This window comes from Trichoplusia ni, chromosome 2, assembly GCF_003590095.1.
Source record: "Trichoplusia ni isolate ovarian cell line Hi5 chromosome 2, tn1, whole genome shotgun sequence".
Classification (NCBI taxonomy): domain Eukaryota; kingdom Metazoa; phylum Arthropoda; class Insecta; order Lepidoptera; family Noctuidae; genus Trichoplusia; species Trichoplusia ni.
Window position 1 is genome coordinate 1,328,532 of NC_039479.1, and position 19,586 is coordinate 1,348,117.

At 32.4% G+C, this 19,586-nt stretch overlaps 1 protein-coding gene across 1 annotated transcript; it reads right to left on the reverse strand.

Moving 5' to 3' along the window:
* Nucleotides 1-258: 258 nt before the first annotated feature.
* On the reverse strand, nt 259-5,580 carry LOC113502438 (cuticle protein 3-like). The gene is made up of 4 exons (XM_026884010.1): nt 5,529-5,580; nt 4,077-4,275; nt 1,594-1,821; nt 259-567 (listed from the first exon to the last, which is right to left on the reverse strand). Exons 1-4 carry the CDS (start codon nt 5,535-5,537, stop codon nt 473-475), a joined length of 531 nt encoding a protein of 176 aa, XP_026739811.1. The 5' UTR covers nt 5,538-5,580; the 3' UTR covers nt 259-472.
* Between the last annotated feature and the right edge of the window lie 14,006 nt (nt 5,581-19,586).

The window sequence follows — 19,586 nt, forward strand, 5'->3', positions numbered from 1 at the left end:
TCAACAGGTTATTTCTTTTTATTTTCATAAAAGTAATTGTTTTAATTTCTTTTTGTAGCGTTTGTAACGTTTAGACATTGCAAATCTTTTAACAATTAGATCTAAAAAACATTAAAAAAAGAGAATTTGCGACTTCAATCCACGATGACTATTATTTTAAACCTTTTATCTTAGATCATACATCTAAGATAAAAGGTGACTGATGATTGACTGAAACTGATTTAACTAATTCTACGGCACTTTAAAATAAAACAAAAATTAACATCAATATTAATATTTATTTATTGCTTCAATATGTACACAAAATAAAACAGAAAATCTGTTCCAAACAACAGCATTGTTGCTTTCTTGCAAGCGCCTGTTGCAAGAAACAAAACTTCTGCATTCATTTTGTTTTTATCCTTAACCTATATCAAATGGCACTGTACAATGTTGCTGTCTTGCTTGCGTGTCCGCTGTCTATCAAGTTCACTTAGAATCGGTATCGGTAGGGGTTGTAGGGGTTGTAGGCGTAGTGTTTGCGAGCTAGGATCACGCCAGGCGCGTATTTCGCGTCGCGGTAGCTCCCTGGAAAAAAAGCAATGATTATCAGCACGCTATCCGAAAGAAGTAATCATAAGAGCGCATTGTCATTGAAGGTTATGCTGAATTGCACGGGATGAAGAACAATGTAAATGTGCCCTTCATTGTTGAGTCCCTGAATGCAGAAATAGGAACGGTTTAACGGCAGACTAGTGAAAATGCAGGTAACAAAAGTCACAGAAAAATAAAAAGTATAATAGATCAATATTAACTAAGAAATTTTGTTTTTTTTACGACTTTTTTGTGCTTGTACGAAAACAGCTTTAGAGTAGTGTTGGTTAAGATTTGTAATTGTTATCCAATATTTTTCATCACGTGAGAAAATTTTGATTGCATAAAGGTTCTATATTTTTAAACTATAATTCGTATCGGATAAAGACCTCATCGGTATAATTCCAAGCATTTTCGAACGCGGCATTCATTTGAAGTTTAGACCAACACCGTTAAAATGCGTGGCGTTAATTATAACGTTATTAACGAGTTATCTAGATTAATGGATACGCTATCAACATTGAACATGATAGAATGTTGATTTACTGTCATTTTGACTATTAATATTAGCAAGGTAATTAATTATTTCGATTGCTTTAGGCTATTTTTGCAATAAACAATTTATCGTCCATTTTCGATGTTTATTTTGATTTACACTCATGAGAATATTAGGTTAAAAAATATTACATATGATTAAAATAGATGCAGCAATTAATTTAAAACACGGAACGTCGTTGAATGATGTTTAACGTCTAAATTTTGCATCAACTGTGTAAAATTTTAGCGATTTTTTCATAAAAAAAAAATTAAAATATAGTGATTTTACCCAGGAATCCAAATGGTTTTTCTTACCAACCACAAAGATAGCTGCGAATACACTCTCCGCGTTAAACTCAAATTTAAATATTCAAATACAAAATAATTACTCTTATAAATTAAGGTCTTATTTTAAAGTCCCTGATCGGTTACGAATATGTAAATCAAAAAACACTAAAATCAATAAACAATCCAAATCCCTACCATCATCGTAGATTCCAGCGGCCTCATCCCTGGCATTCTGCTCCAATGACCTGGCGATAGCCTCAGGCACCGGGGGGGAGGTAGGCAGGTGAGCTCCCTGAGGCTGAAAGCCGTTGGCATCAGCCGTGTACCTCACGCTGTACACCTTGCCGTCATCACCGGTGTAGGAGTAGCTACCAGCCGCCTGGATACCGTTGGCTTCGTAGCCGGTCTCCTCTGCTTGGATGCCTGGGGAGTTAGATTTGATTTTTGTATTCTTATTTTCAGTCCAGTCTAGTTCTGTTTAGGGTTCAGGATCCAAAGAGTGAAAAGGGAAAACGTTGACTTAGGCTCCATTGAATGTCTTTTGAACTATTCGTCTATCTGTGACCATGCTGTGTCTGATGATCAGTTATGCTAGGAGAGCTGAAATTTTAACAGATTTCGTTTTCCAGGTACCACTCTAACAACGGTTGATAAGGTCATACAGTTTTGGGCCACTTGTACGGATGTCCCATTTGATCGGTTTATTCTTTTGTTAATAAGTATCTTATGTATCTTATAAAATCTCTTTCCACTAATGCCATCCAAATAACTGACACATCTGCTTTCCTATCTTTAAAACCAGTGACTGGCATAGGATCAATATTTTGTACAATCCTTCACTTCTCCCATAAATCACACTTATCATCAATCATTTTGGTCTAGTTAGTGCTCAAGACTGTTTACCTCCACGCATACACTTCCTACACAATACTGTAATTAATTATGGCTTCATAGGTAATTACTTAACCTCGTGAACCTAAAATTATGAAAATCTCGATTTTGTAATAATAGTTATATAACAGTACTCTATGATGTTGCTGTAATATCCTTTAAATAAATTTATATTAGAACTAAGTTTCTGTCATAGTACTTTTTTTTACTAAATGCGCAATAAACTTACTTGTAGCGTGATTTACGAAAGATACCGAAAAAATAAATGGCTAAGAGCAAGTCGGACGTAGAGGGTTCCGTGGTTTTGGGATAAATAAATTTCTGTGAATGAAGTGGGTTTGCGTGAAGCGCGCTAGTCCTATTTTTTATCCCGATAAATACGCGTGGCTACTAAATAAATATTTAAATCAATTTCAATATATCAAATCACCCTTGATAAACAGATCTATTACAAATAATTCTCGTGTAGAATCAGTTACATTACAAGAAACCTACAGCTTAGTAATAAACGCGTCGGCGTCAATTACAGTTAAACAGTCTGTTTCAAACGTTTTGCTCTCATAGTAAACTACATGCTCACCTTTTACACAATATGTTTCAAGCTTAGTTTACACCAGGACACTTATAACGACGGGCCACAGATTTATCCTAATAATATTTTACTAATATTGTAAACGCGAAAGTTTGTATGTTTGTTCCTCTTTCACGCAAAAATCACTGAATTGATTTAGAGGAAACTTGGTACACAGATAGTTTATAACTTGGTTTTATCCCGATTTTATATACCCGTGGGATCATTTGTAGCGAGCCCACGGGTAACAGCTAGTTAGGTAAAAATTGAAAAATTTCCAATTTACTATCACCAAAATACTTGTGTAATTTCATGGGTATGCTTACCATAATGCTTTAGTCACTAAATTTAATGCGAATGATTGTGAATTTGTATCGGAATAATTAAAGACTAACAAATTACTAATCGTAGATTCCATATTATATGGTTCACTACATAATTTTAATGTTGATCACAAAAATCTAGTAAAATTTAGTCAAAAGTGTTACAATGTAAACAAAGCTTTATGCTTAAGATGCATTAAGTAATTTATTTTAATGCATCTAAAGAGTAATTTAATCATTAGTATGTAAATAGCAATGGATTAAATGTAGCGAATCAGATTGTTTTGCGTAAATTTGTGTAAATAAGTGTCGGCCCACGTTGGAGAGCATTTATCCAATTTGCAAGTGCTTTGTAGGCCGCCGATAAATCTTGTACTTTACTTAAATGAATATTTCAGGTATTGAGGTTTTTGCATGAAAATTTTAGACAAGTAAGTAAGATTTTGTCAAAGAAGGTTTTAATATGAAGTATTGCTTTTGATTGACGATGTATTGTGGGCCAAACTGAGAAAGCTTTTTGCATATTTGTAGATTTTATGTTGCCTATTTAACAGACTTAATATTTTATTAAAAAGCTTGGAAATTAATAGAAGTATTTCAACGATATTAAAGAAGAAATTATTTGACTATTATTTTTATCCACAAGTTTATATTTAATTTTAAGTCAATTTTCTATCTTAGCATTTTATGTTTATGTCCTAGCACTTAGCTTGTTTAATACTTTTTTTGACAATTCACTTTGCATACCTACTTCTCTACCTACAATAATTTTAGTATCACATTTTCATCAAAACACTGATCGTCCAAAAAAATAATCACTCTTCCAAAATCACTTCTAATATTACTTTTTTCACACCCATACTTCAAATATAAAAGAACTAAAAATCCCTTACCGTTTTCAGTGTCATAAGCATAATGGTATCCTTTCTCATTGACGTCATTTTCAGATCTCAAGATGGCGGCATTCCTGTCAATGGCTGCCCTTGCCCTGCTGTCGATATAGTTGTAGGGGTAGCGGTAGTGGGGGGCGACGTAGCCGGGGGGAGGGAGGGCTCCCGCGGCGCACACGGCTACAACGGCGGCGAGGATGATCTGGGGATAAGAGATTATTAGTGTTATTGTAGGAGCATATTATAATAATGATAATTATTGGTGTTATTCGAGGAATGTATAATGATGTAAGGATTATGCCTAAGAAATGGGAAAATGGGTGTGTAAGGCTATAACGGCGGCGAGGGTTATCTGGGGAAACAAGAGATTGCTAGTGTTATTCGAGGAGTGAATAATGATATAAGGAATAATGATATATATAATTTTTTGCCAATGGGGGGGGGGGTTAGGTAATTTAAATTTGTTTTTTATTTTAAAAGGTGTTTATAGTGGATAAATAATACGTCTCACAAGTAAATGAATTTTGGCAAAAAATTTGGTCCCGCCCTTAGTCGATTCGTGTTTGCCGGTTTTTACTCTCTATTTAAATTAATCTGCCTAAACGTTTGACAAATATTGATGAAGTCAGCTTGCAGATTTATCTGAGTTGATAAACAAGGAGCGAAAGCCTAAGCTAAACAAGTGTCAAAGATGTATGATAGTCGGGATGAAGCTTTGCGTGCTTTTTATTACTGAGGTGTAGACAACACATTTGATTTTTCAATATGAATAAAATGAAAATCTGGGACAGCGAAGTAATGGGGAGTTTTCAATTTAGAGCTTTACCGACCTGATGTGCGATTAATTGTATCTCAGTTTCTTTTAGGTACGGGATTCATGTAAGTTTATGACAATTAATGACAATTAAATATTTAAAAGCTACGATCATTTTAATTGAAAGTTTTGTTTCAGGACGACTTTAGATATTTTTTTTAGAGACTGCGAATGGATTAAAATTGTTTTATGTAAGGGTCTGATTTTATACGTATCGGCAATTTTATGATGATTTATGTTCTAAACAGTTAATTAAAAAATACTATTTGATTGAACTTTATCGACACTTCATTAAATATTAATTACTATGGTAACACGCACAAAAGATTACCATCAAAATAAATTAAAGAAATAAAATATTAATTTACATACGCAATAAATCTATAAGATGAACCGATAAAATATGTCTATCACATAAATATGATCGAATCGATTTCAAAAAAATGATTTAATCGATTACAAAATCGATATTGCGTTCAAAATTGTATAACAAGACACAATAACTGTACCAACAAAAATTACAAAAGAAAAAACAAAAGCAAAACGATTACACAAATCGTCACGTCACGAAAATAAATGAAACGTCACGAAAATCACAATTGACTTTTTAAACGATAGACGATTGTGTCTTTTGGACCTACCAGTTGCATGGTGCTATCAGCTGTGAGGTTGGATGAGGAATGCTGGTTTCGATCCTCGACGGAGTATATATAGGTGTGGATGTGCTTTTCAAAGTCATGGTCAAGTTAGGTCTACATTAGGATAACGTAGCTACATTATTACAAGGATGGTTATTAATTGAGATCTGGTTTAAGGTGGGGTTTTTGAAAGGGATTAGTTTTAGGATTTCGGTGTCACGTAAGTGTAATTTTGGAGAGTGATTGCCTATTGATGGATGGATTGAATGATTTATTTGGAGAACGAGTTTTTTTTTTAACGCAATTGGGAATAAAGGTGGTTCTAAAATGTTTTTCTTTTACTAGTTTGTTGCGGGGAAAAGGGTGTGGAAAAGTTGTTTGGTTAAATAGATAATTTTTGTGTTTTTGTATGGCTCCATAATTTCCACAGTTATAAGGGACATGTTATAGATGACGTAGACATAATGTTTATAACTGACGTCAAATAGTAAAATATATAAAAATATAATGTTACATAGATCACAAAAATATGGAATTTTAGAAAGATAAAGTCTACTGATATTATAGTAATAACATGCTTTCACACTTAAGTTAACTTTAAGCTTTATGAGTTGTAATAGATTAGATAGTTAATCAGAAACACTTATGGGCAGAAAGTATGTGCTATTTAGGCATATTTGATATTTAAAAATGTGTTAAAAATACTGTTTAGTCGGATGTAATTTAGCGACTATTTTTTATTTTCTTTCAGAACTTACTAAAATTAAAACTATTCTTAGATTTACACACATAAGTTGACGTTATGAAAAATAAAACGCATTTTGATTTATAACACAGTAATTGGACAACAATTCAATTTAACTATTAATTGATATAAACAAAAGACTTAACACTAATTGTTACAAAAAATTGAGAAAAATAATTCACTTCATCAAAATCGATCACATAAATATAGAAAGATCCTTTGTTTTCAATAAAAATATTAAATTAAAACGGTTATTCAAATTTATTACGAAATTTGAATATAATAGGATATTGCCGAATTGATTTATTTATAAATTCGTGTATTCTTTCAGAATCCATCAACAAAAGCTATTATGTAAATCGATAACGCATTTTGGTATTTTTGTTTAAATCGTATCTTTAAAAAGCCTATCAAGTGTGAGTCCGACTTGTGACATATAGGGTTCCTTATAAATAGGCTACAATAAAACAGTTTTTGAAAGAAAATTATCACCTCTCAATTTTATAACTATGCCAACCATTGTTGAACCTCGAATCTAATATATATCATTTATTGTTATAATAGGAACAGAAATAAATCATCTATGTAGAATGTAATGTTTGTCTACAACGATTCATGTCATACAACTTGGGCCTCAATTATACTATTTACAATTACAGGAGAATATGACTTGTGTCAAATTTAATCCAAATTCTATTCATTCATCGGCCATTTTAAATAGCGGAATGGGGGCAATGGTGACAGACAGACATACAGCGAAGCCTTAGCAAAAACCTTCCGTTTTTCTCTTTGGGTATGAAACTCTAAAAATTACCATTTAAATAGTGACATTTATCGTACATTTTTATAGTAATTGCATCGTAATTTTCCCATGCCATGACGGAAAACTGTGATACAATTCTATTATTTTTATGCGGCTTTATTGACACCATTCCAAAGACATAATAAAAGTGATTAAGAAAATACTTGAAATTACAAATTGAGAATACAATGATTGACTCACGTAATTGAGAGCGAATAGAGTGAGTATAGGAACATTTTAAGCATTTTACAGGATATTTTGAACTTGGTATTGGATCACGGCACTAGTGATTCTGAAAAATAGTTTTAGATTTTGGATTTATTTTGCGGTTGGAATAAAACTGGTGATTACAATTTTATAAAAGAATTTTTGGTTCATATAAATGAATTTCATAGTGGCTCAACTCGTTGATTTAAGACGGGTCATGATCACCAAACTTAAGCCAAACTTTTTACAGAATAACTTTTTGGTGGAAATCCGTCAAAAGATCAAAGGTTTAAAGAGGGAGTGTGGTTTTACATCACGAAAATCATCCATCGACTTTTTGATTACTTTATAGATTATTAATTACTTTTTTTATAAATAGCCTACCAGCTCCTCCTTTATTCAAATTCACATTAACATTCTGAATCTATCATTTAACACAGTTTTCCTGATTACTGATCGATTAATTATTAATTGGCTTTTGAATACGATACCTTTTCAAAATATAATCAGTTAAAAATTATATGGGCAAACTCCAAAAACCTTATTTAAAATATGTCAATAATTTATTTAATACACAGCGTATTACATAAATTATCGACATTTACTATTTTAAGTTTATATCCTTATCCATGTTATTTATAGAGCCAGTTTTGATATTTTATATTTTATGTAGAGCAATTTATACTTCTTATTTTTGTGAAGAACTTATTAGAATTGATTATTCATGATATTGTTTGCCACTGGTAACGACTAAAGCTTTATTTTTAGGTTTCATCAAGAAATCATAAAGCCTCCACAGTTAAAGTAAGTGCAACACCTGTAAGTCAGAATTTACAATGAAACCAACGAATTATAACAAAACACTTATTACTCGGTAACCGAGAGAAACTATAATCTATAAGAATTTTAAAATTAAAAATCTTAAATTTTATCAATATTTTGATATGCCTTTTTCACTTTCTTTTGTAACTCAAGTTAACGGTGACTTAAAACTGGGTTACCAATTTAGCCTGACAATTACAGCATCCTCTTTCAGTTTTGGTTTGCGATATTTTGATGATTTTAATCAAAATTTCAATTTAATACAATATTTATATGTAAATAATAAAACATTATCACGAAGATTTTTACATATTTCAGTAATCAAAGCTGACCGCAACGTGAAATTGTCGTAGGCCATGACCAATCCACGATTTGCTAATTACTCTTCAAAATCTTTGTTTTTATAATTCAAAAACAAATAAAAAAGAATCTATGCTTTTAAAACTATGTCTACTTTTACAGACTGAAGAGTAAACAAGTTCTTGATAGTCGTAAAAGTTCAAAAACTTTAGTTAAAATCGGTTATGTAATTATGTGTTAGGAATCTTAAGGTTTCGTATCAAAATTGGTAATTCAGTATGGGGCGGAACACCCACTGTCAATACGATGAATTTCCAAACTGTCAATAAAGAATTGCTTAGAAGGATATGAATAGTGTCAAATTTCATCCAATTGCCATTTTATTCTTCGGCCATTGTAAATATGTATAAGGATTTGGGCCCTGGCGATATACTGTGGCATATCTGTCAAGCGTTTTCTTTTTGAAAAAGAATCATTTTTTTCTTGCTCCCTATTTTGCGATTGGTACGCCATTGTATCTCTGATTCAAAACGAAACTTCGGAATAGATTGACAGGCAATATTTCATAGTATCGATTTATGCAAACTTGAAGTAACATTATAATTTGCTTTTTATACATAAAATACGTGTTTACGAGATTTTTATTGTCTTTAATTAGTTTTATTGACGTGCAGAGCTTTGATCTGCGGTAATCTATCATTATCGTATGATGTAAACTAGTTCTGATGTTGGTCTTTATTGGGTTCCGTAGGTTTTGTATTTGGGTATTTTATTATTATTTTCTTTGGATAAGCATTTTTTTATAAATGTGATGGAATGAAAATTATAAATATAAGCTTCTCTCGAGTTCTAGTGTAAGAACTGATAAGAAAAAAATTTGAAGTGTCCATACAAATAAATGAAGAAAAACAAACTGCAATTAATGAAACCTCAGATTATTAAGTATTAGCCATCGAAAGACTTCTATGGTAACACATATTTGTAGACTTTTTCTAATAAAATAATTAATACATTCACGCTGAATGGATATCGCAATCTTGTAGACGAAGAAATAAATAAAGGAATAAGAAGAATCATGCATGAACCCCAAAAGATGGATTCGCAAAAAAACTGATCACGTTTGTAAACCTTTCTTGAACTCTAACAATACATACTTATTAAGCACATACTCGGTGATTATTGTAACCTCCTTGATTGCCTAAAACAACAATGGGAATTCAATATAATGTTACTAAAGTTGCTGTGTTTAAAGATAACTTTTCTGTTATTAAAAGCTGGGAGAGTCGGAAAACATTGTTTTGCCATTTAAATTATTTCTGGGGAAAACCAATCTTCTTTATTCCTCCATTATTGCCCTGCCCGTATCAAATACTCTTCTTTATCCTGTAAATACAAATTTACAACATATGTTGAGAATTCCTTAATATGAAAAAAAAACCGTTTCAGATAATACCGACCGATCACAAACTCTCTGGACACGAAAATCTTTACAATACATTTTTTCAATCATAATGTATTACAAACATTACACTGTATGTGCTCCATCTTTATTTAAGATTGTTTTCGTATTACTATTTTCTTGAAATAGATACTGTATGTAACTATTCTCTTGAAGTTGCATATAGAATCCGAAATAGTTGGATTGAAAGCTTATTCAAATTTTCCAAAATTAAAGAGAAGAAGGGTCTTTACGATCACGAAACCGACGTAATTAAGGCCCATTAATAATTAAGTGGATGAATAACAGAAGCATTCCACGACCTAAAAGTATAAATAATTAAGTGAAACTTATTCAAAATGTATCAAGATCGTGTCACTAAATTCCAAATTCCTTTTTACAACCATCAAGTGACCATTAATTTTATATTGATCTAAAAACGTCAATCGATTGCGAATCAGCTGTTTCGACAGTACTTTGTCCCTCATACAAGACTGTCCAACCCGTGTACCACGATACTTTGATGTAAAACAGTTGCAGTTTTAGAACGAGATGCCGCTACACACAATGTAGAGCGCCCTCTCGCTTCCACAAAGATCTTCAGTCAACTTTTTTCTTTATGAGCTCATAGTACCGGCTTAAGTTCTAACCACACCTACCCATCTACATAATATATAAGTTTTATACAAATACGTAAATAACAAAACAAAATTAGCATGAAAATGTGCGTAAAGACACATTTAGTATAGTCTTACGTAAACTATAATAAATATGGAATAAATCATCAGCGTTACTCCCAAAATGTCATGAATCGGCCATTTAAATGGATCCGCGGTGTTTTTGTATCGATATTTACATAATGCTCGATTTATTGTTTGTTTATGTATTATGAGATAAGATAATAAAGAATAAATGGCAAAAACATGATTTAGATGAATTAGGTTCCTTCTATTGTCTAGGTGACAAAAGTTGTTGATACCACGAATTTTTTAATGTAACTAGCTGTTTCACCCGCGTAAACAATAAATACTGCTTTTAATTTACATTCAATCCTATGATAGTCGTAAAAATATGTCAGAACTTTGATAGGAATGTAGGTAGAGTAATTTAAATGGGTAATTAAATTATGTTATTTTCCGCAACTTTCCCATATTTTCTCATGTTTACACCTTTTGTGAACTGCTACAAATATCTTAAAATAAACGAAATCGGTTCAGTCGTTCTCGAGCTTAGCGAGACTGACAAACAGCATAAAAGACAAAATAGATAGAAGACAAGATCAATTATTTGAAAATGGATAGGAATAGGATCACTCGACTATTTGCAGGCCTAACTGGACTCCTGAGGACGTGATAAAGACGAGGTAAACTTGTTGCCGACGATTAAAGTTTACCGGACTGAAAAAAAGCGATTAAAAAAAATGTTGTTACTAATGGGCCTATCCCCAACGCGCTTTTAACTAGAGTGTAATGCTTACATTCAATTGCGTAAAATTGTAAATAAAAAATAGTTAGCAAATTAAAAAAAAATGCGTTAAGCGAATTTTTACAGTCAACAATGTGTAATTTTAGGGTATTTTACAAGGTTCCTTAAATTCAAAATAAAATTATATTTAGAAAAAAATCTATATCAGTTCTCTCTTAATGTCAAAAGCCACTAAATCTGCTCTACATTTTTATTCCATACTAAGAGCAAAGCAATAAAATCGCTAACAACATTATAAAAGATTGAAATTAATCTAGTGCAATTAAAAATATAATGCAAAAGCGATGTATCTCATCATATTTATTACGAATTCGAATGTTTATTACTGTGCAAGCAATAAATCAAACGTGTCAAAAATTTCGCAAAATTAATTAAAACTAAATCTTATTACGATAAAAATGATCTGGATTTGTAGTTTAAGGTCATGCTTATCTAACCTTTATCGTACCTCCTTGATAAGTGTAGCGCCTTCGTTCGTTAACACCTTATTTCCAAGAAATGAATCCATTCTTATCTAGTCCACTGTTCCCCACTGCTGGGCAAAGGCCTCCCCTAAATCTCTCCACGATTTTCTAATCCGGGCCACTTGGAACCAGCCCACGCGATAAGCCTTTAAATCGCCACTTCCTCTGCTGCTACTCCTGCTTCCTAGGCCACGGCGACGCCGACCATCGGATGTTTGTTTAAAGTTTATTTTTTGGGTGCAAATTTCAAAAATAACATTCCATGATAATTATTTTCAAAATCTAAATAAATGACAATCATCAAATATGGCTACTGTGTAACACTTTTCAAATGTCGAATTACAATAGATAGCACCCAGATTCATGCACCCTTCGTTTTATAAGTGCTTTGGCTGTTAATGAAGAAAAGTCTCAACGAATTTTCTCGCAGCACGTAGTCTTTTCTTTTACAATAGGAAATACAATCTCCCCAGCCCTGTGTAGCGCTGTCACGCATTCTCAACCATAATATCGTTACTCAAAGAAGCAGTGGTTGTTGCTAAAAACGCAGTATAATAGGCCGATTTACTAATTGAGATTTTTTATCTATACTAATATATAAAGCTTGAGAGTTTGTTTGTTTGAACGCGCTTATATCAGGAACTACTGGTTCAAATTGAAAAAAAAATTTGTGTGAAATAGACCATTTATTAAAGAAGGTTTTAGGCTATATACTATCACGCTGCGACTAAAAGAAGCGAAGATACAATGGAAAATGTGGAAAAGCTTGGGAAAATTATTTATCTTCGAGGGCTTCCGCTCAAAAACTCCTAATTTATATCACCTAACCACGCGGATGAAGTCGCGGGCAACAGCTAGTTAAAAATATGTGTGCAGTATATAAAAACTCTATTCATTATATCTAGTTTACCTTGCAACTTGAATAAATAGTCGGACTTCTAAAATAACTAATAGATCATTAGCGGAGTATAGTAAGTCTATAATAATTACTATTATATTTGAGGTTCTATCTGTTAATTTCGAAATAATTGTTTCTTTTTATAGTTGCTATTGATTTTTGATAACTCCTGCTTAATTTTCAATCTTCATTTTATAGTTAAACTAGCTGTTGCCCGCGACTTCGTCCACGTGGTTAGATTTCGTCCCGTCTTTTCCACATTTTCCATTATATCTTGGCTCCTATTAATCGCAGCGTGATGTTGTATAGCCTATAGCCTTCCTTGATAAATAGTCTATTCAACACAAAAAGAATTTTTCAAATCGAACCAGTAGTTCCTGAGATTAACGCGTTCAAACAAACAATCAAACAAACAAACAAACTCTTCAGCTTTATATATTAGTATAGAGTATAGATGATACTGTCATTAAAATATGCACTTTAAAAACTGATTGATAAAATGATAGAATTTTGTATTTTATTGGCATATATAATGCTAAGCAAACAAAATCATAATTTTAAGGTATTCTTTGCATGCGGGCCGTTTTACTGGCACTCTTGGTGTAGGTACCGTAAAGCACCTTCTATTTTTTATGGTATCTTTAGCAAATTGAAAAATCAAATAAACTCAAAGTACATGAATTTTTTAATTTCGTTTAATGGTCTATTTCTCATCTCTCTCTCTGATCTTCAAATGCTTCAAAGGCAAAAGAAAACTACTGCCTACATTTCTAGGAAAAACAAATGGCTGCATACTATGGGAATCTAATATACAGTGGAAACCTCATTCTTCGAGCCACGATTTGGGGTTTAAATCCATTGTTATTTTAGATAGGCATCAACTTGTCTTGGAATCGGAGATAGACATCGGCGGAAACCGCGAAGTCGTGAGCGTTTGAATGCAATACAAATACAATGCCGGATGTTTTAAACAGATCCAATTTACAATACATAGTACACTTATGTATTTACGGTAGCATTACTTTTACGATAGAGTTTACATACTTCTTGAAATTTGTTTTAATATTCTTAACTTTTGCCATGTGACCCACAATTACCCTATCCAAGTCTTATTTTTTTGTAATGATCATTATTGGAGATAAAAACAGTGTACTATTTTCCGATTTCATATATTTTGTATGTATGGTTGTGTGTGAGTTTCGATGCCATATAACAACTTCTGAATGCCTGAATCGATTAAAAAGTATGAGGTTCTAAGATTAAATCTTCAGGTCATTGCAAGTAACATTGGCTACAATTACAGGATTTTTATTTTTCCGTGCAGTTTGGCAATAAAACACGAATAGCCAATAAACACAAACCGATGAGTTCTACGACTAAAGCAACATCATAAATCAAAATAATCCCTTCATTGATTTACGACAACTATTCAGACCAAAACGAGCAAAATTTCCCACACGATCACACCAGGAAACAATAGTAAACCCACAAATATTCGAACGCCAATAACACCAGCTATCATTAGTTAAATAAGCTATTAACATACAAAATACATGTGTACAACGTTCCTTCTGATTCATAGTACCTTGACTGCTGCGTAGGAGTAACAATGGCCGCGCAGGGTATCAATACTGTACCGTATTGTGTGAGCGAAGCATTTTGTGGGATGTTAAGGCAACGCCTTGTATTCCGCCAATTAATTTGAGATGATAGTCTTTAACATTCTTCAAATTTGTTAGGTGGTGAGAGGATAGAGGTATTTGAGATTTGTAGGAGTCTTTATTATGGTCAATATATATGATGGTGTCAGAGTTTTGTAGTTTTTAAGTCATCGTGGTTTCATACACTCTTGAAAAGTTTGAAACTTGCTTTTTTCACGATATTATTTCAACGTTTATAGCGAGTTACATATGTAGGTATATAGACTGCACGAATAGAGTGCACTCAGTCACTGCGACACATTACGAGGTCGCGGTTCGTGTCTTTGGGTATGCGACTTGTCTATTTTTTAAACTCCCCGCTACCCAAAGACTAAATTCCTTAGTGTGGGTATAGTTTTTTTAAGATCGGAAAAATCGTATTCTCGTTAATATTTTGTTAGCGTTGGGTTCGAATCTGCAGTAATATTTCTATACTCAGTAGTTATCTTTCTCTTCAACACATTCTGAGCTCTTCAAAGTTCAAAATTCGCAAGTTTTTCAAGGTCGAAAAGAACCCAAAATAAACACACTAAATGTTGCTTAAGACTAGTACCAGACTAGTACCTGCATGGTACAACAGACTGTTTGGTACCAAAATATTTTATCTAATACATTATTATCAGTCTAGTTTATCTCGCAAACCATTTACGCTTTTGTTTTCTAACAAGCCTTACATAAAATTCACATAAATATTTATTGTTCTTCTATAATTAGAATAAAAGAATATTTACATTTCTGCCACTAATTAAGTTACGGAGCGTGTCGCCACTTTCAAAAAACTACTTTCGTTTTGTACAATAATATAATTATTACGATTCTATGTAAATATGTATGTTGTGGGCGTTATTGTGTTATTACACCTTCCTGTCTTTATAGTAAGGAGACCAAGTGTAATGTGTTATGTTGGACATTTGAATGTCTAGTTTTTTTCTGTCTTATATGCTATCACATCTCTAGTTTAAATAAAAAAAAACCATCTAGAAAAATTTGTGTCAACGTACGGAAGGAATTCTTTATCAATTTAATTTTAATTGAAATGTAGGTATAAAACAGATCCAGAAGGCCTACTGTGATGGTACTTCTACAGAACTATTATATAAAATACCTCTGAAATCTAAGCTCAATGAATTCAAAGTTCAAACTAAGCTTAACTACTGGTAAACGCTTTCGTAATAACATTACACTTAAGAACACGCAATGAGCTAATCCAATAACACCAATAAATTAATTAATAAACTGTAGTATTTCCCATGTTATTAAATTGTCCTGCGAATCCCATAAGATATGGCCACGAAACTCATAAAGTATGGAACAAGCAGACAGACAAATCGCATCTGTAGCTCATAATGATTGATCCTGTGATTAAACTGTCTTACTGAGGTATATAAATGATAATTAATACAATGTTCTATGTCTTTTATGATTCTACAAGCATGTGACGTCATCCAAGAATTTGTCTTGTATCTGTGGTTGCAGTATAAGGCTAGCTACACACTCACAAGTATAATTGGCATTTTGCTTTTTTAACCGACTCCCGCACTAATAAATTAAATTCTTGTGTCACGGGGGTTTCGCATGGAAAAAGACACCCAGATCCTTGTCCTACGGGAAAACCGAACCTGCAACACGTCGAGTTCTATGGGTTTTGCCCACTCAATCTCTCAGCGACAATGCAAAAAAAACAAAAATATTGTTCATTATAATTTCACTGTTGATGCATCCTTATCTACATGCTTAACTTAAAAAAATATGTTTGTCATAAACATGTCTTGTACCGTGTAGTATTTAATACCATAATTGTAGTATGTTTCAAGCAAATAAATACATAGGTAATTATTAAGTTCAATACATAGCACTCGCATATTATTTTATTTCTTTGTTATGGCTATAAATATATTTTATCATCAAAATAAAATGGGATGTGTGTGCAACTAGCCTAAGGCATATAATAGTGGAATTAGTAGATTAATTTCATTGAATGTGGGAATCAACAGTTGATATTTTGTTAGTCTAGATTGGTTAAATATTTGGAAATGATACAAGGTTATACTCTTTTAACTAGACTAGTTTAAATATTTGTTTAGCAAAGCCTGCTAGCAATTCAATGATACACCAGTAAATATTGATATTCTTAATTATATCATTCGTTACGTTTTTATACGAATGAGAAATGTAGGTTTCCGTAACTCCTAAATAATTGATAACTCTAGAGACGAACTCGTGGTAAAGCGACAACTACACAAGTTGGTCGATCACAGGTTAAGCAACACTTCATACGGTCGTTCCGTGAATGGTGAATGAATGACCGTGTTAGTCACCACGAGTTCTTCTGTGTTTCGCAAGGCACATTAAATTGTGGATCCCGACTGTTTTGGTCCTATCTTTGACACTTACGTGTAGTTAGAAGCTAGAAAGTCTGTCCACCAGTGTCACTAAGTGTATCGTGTCGTCCAGGTAACTAGGTTCAGGAGATCAGATATGCAGACGCTCCTTGTAAAATACTGGTTTTTAGCTGTATTCCCGAACATAGTTGGGAAAAGGCTAGGATCAATCGAAACTCTGATGACATAATATCAAAAAAAAGTTATGAATTTATAAATTCTAGACCTCATCACTTTTACATGTCATAGTCTGATTATAGAACTACTACCATAATGATAAACAAACATACAAAATAAAAATACAATTCACAGCATCACAATACCTGATTAGCATTAAATATTAATCTTTATTATGTTCTGAAGATGCAGGTAAAATACTATTAGTGTAATGTCATTAATTTACTACATCCCACACGCCTTATCATGGCCTAGGACTTCATTTGTTTTACCTGGCGATGGATGGTGAATCATGGATTCTTGGATGGTATTTTTAAATCTCTAAATGATTGAGTGGGTACCAAGCGTGGTAGCCTTGCGGTTATATGCATCGATTTGTATGTGCAAGGGTGCAAGTTCAATCTCAAAGCGGATTAAGCAGCAATAAGTTACCTTTTTAATGATTCTAAAACACCGCTTAAGGCAAAAGGAAGAGGTCTGTGCCCAGCATTGGGAAACGTACAGGGCCCCAATTCTGCTATTTACAACGGCCGATGAATAAATGAAATTTGACTTAAAATGACAATTTTCGTATCCTATTAAGCATTTTTCTACACAATCATTGTAAATTCAGTACGGGACCGTACACTCAAGGTCAATACAATTAACTTCCTATTATTGTGTTGGCAAAATTCTTAAGAGAATAGGAATAATTTCAAATTTAATCCAATTGCCATTCATTCATCGACCATTGTAAAATAGCAGAATCGGGGCCCAGGTACGGTGTTGGTGCTATTATCTATATACTAATATATAAAGCTGAAGAGTTTGTTTGTTTGTTTGAACGCGCTAATCTCAGGAACTACTGGTTCTAATTGAAGAATTATTTTTGTATTGAATAGACCATTCATCGAGGAACGTTTTAGGCTATAAACCACCACGCTGCGACTAATAGGAGCGAAGATACAATGGAAAATGTGGACAAGTATAAATCATGTGGGTAGGTATAAATAATAACTTATATCTTCTAACCACGCGCACGAAGTTGCGGGCAACAGCTAGTAATAATATATAAAGCATATATACTAACACTAACTACACTAACTAAACACTCACACACTCACAGACTTTCCCATTTATAACATTAGCGTAAATTAGCAGAAAACAAAGATGGTTTTATAAGATCTACACTAATATTAAATTACTTTATATAAAACAATGTTATGCTTTCTATCTGTACTAACCTAACCATGACGGTTACGAAACTATTATAAAAGTACAATTATATTTAAAAAATAAAACTATTTTTAACGCGCCATGCGTATACGCAACGCTTATGTGTGCCGTGACTCTGCGAATATTTTAAACTAGTTGTTGCCCGCGACTTCGTCCCCGTGGGTAGAAGATGTAAGTTATGATTTATATCTGCCCTATTTTTTTCACATTTTTCTTTGTATCTTCGCTCCTATTAGTCGCAGCGTGACGGTTTATAGCCTAAAGCCTTCCTCGATAAATGGTCTATTCAACACAAAAATAATTTTTCAATTTGGACCAGTAGTTCCTGAGATTAGCGCGTTCAAACAAACAAACAAACTCTTCAGCTTTATATATTAGTATAGAGTATAGATTTGGAGTAGTAAACTTTTTTCTTTTGTTGCAGTTTCTTAACTTGGATTCTTTATGGTCTAAATTTTTACTGAATTGTGAAAGAAGGAGGGTTGTGTTTCCTACTTTTAATGTTTAAAATAAAAATGAGTTTGTTTGATCTTAGAAAGGGGTTTTTAAGCTGTTTCTTTGATTTTCTTCACGTTACATTATTTGATGTTATTTACGATTTCTTAATTCCAAATTAAAAAAGAGTACAAATAAAAATAAATTTACATTTATAGTATGTTTTTTTCCACCAAAAATGCTAATGCGAAAATGATAAAACAGTATGACTAACTTTTCAATAACTTTATCCATTCAAAGAACTAATTAAATAAAACATTTAATTAAAAGTCCAAGTCACGTACATTTTGTCATCAAAGAAACCACATAATGAACTTTTAATTCTAATCAGAAATCAATTAAGATTTAATTACACATCCTTTCAATGTAAAATTAAAAAAAATAAAAGGTTTATCTGTCACATTATTACCTATTTATTTTAATGAGATCATTTGTATGGCTTCAGCGATCAGTTGGCGGTAATTAAGGAAGAAAGAACTGCATCTAAAAGCAGAGGAAAAACAGGAGGAAATTACGCTATTTTTAGAAAAAAGGAATAATAAATGCTAGTATGATGTTTACTTTTAGTGTCTCTTAAAACACGGAATAACTTCAAGGAATGTAACTTCCTGAAATCCAGACTTAATTAGAGTCATAGACGGTCTACCATCACGTCTTAACATAATATGATATTATTGTGGAAAAGGGAATCATCAAAATAATTACTCAGAGTTTTGCTTCTTAAATCCAGCGATTTTAATATTGTTTTTCACAATAAAAAGGCACATAAGACAGCATTTAAAAAAAAAGGCAACAAAACGAACAATTCAAATAAACTTAATTTGTATTGACTTTAAACCGATTACAACATACTTAAAAGAATAACAGACATTGCAAATGTAGGTATTAGCGAATTACGTAATTATCGAACTCCTTAAAAAGTAACATAATTG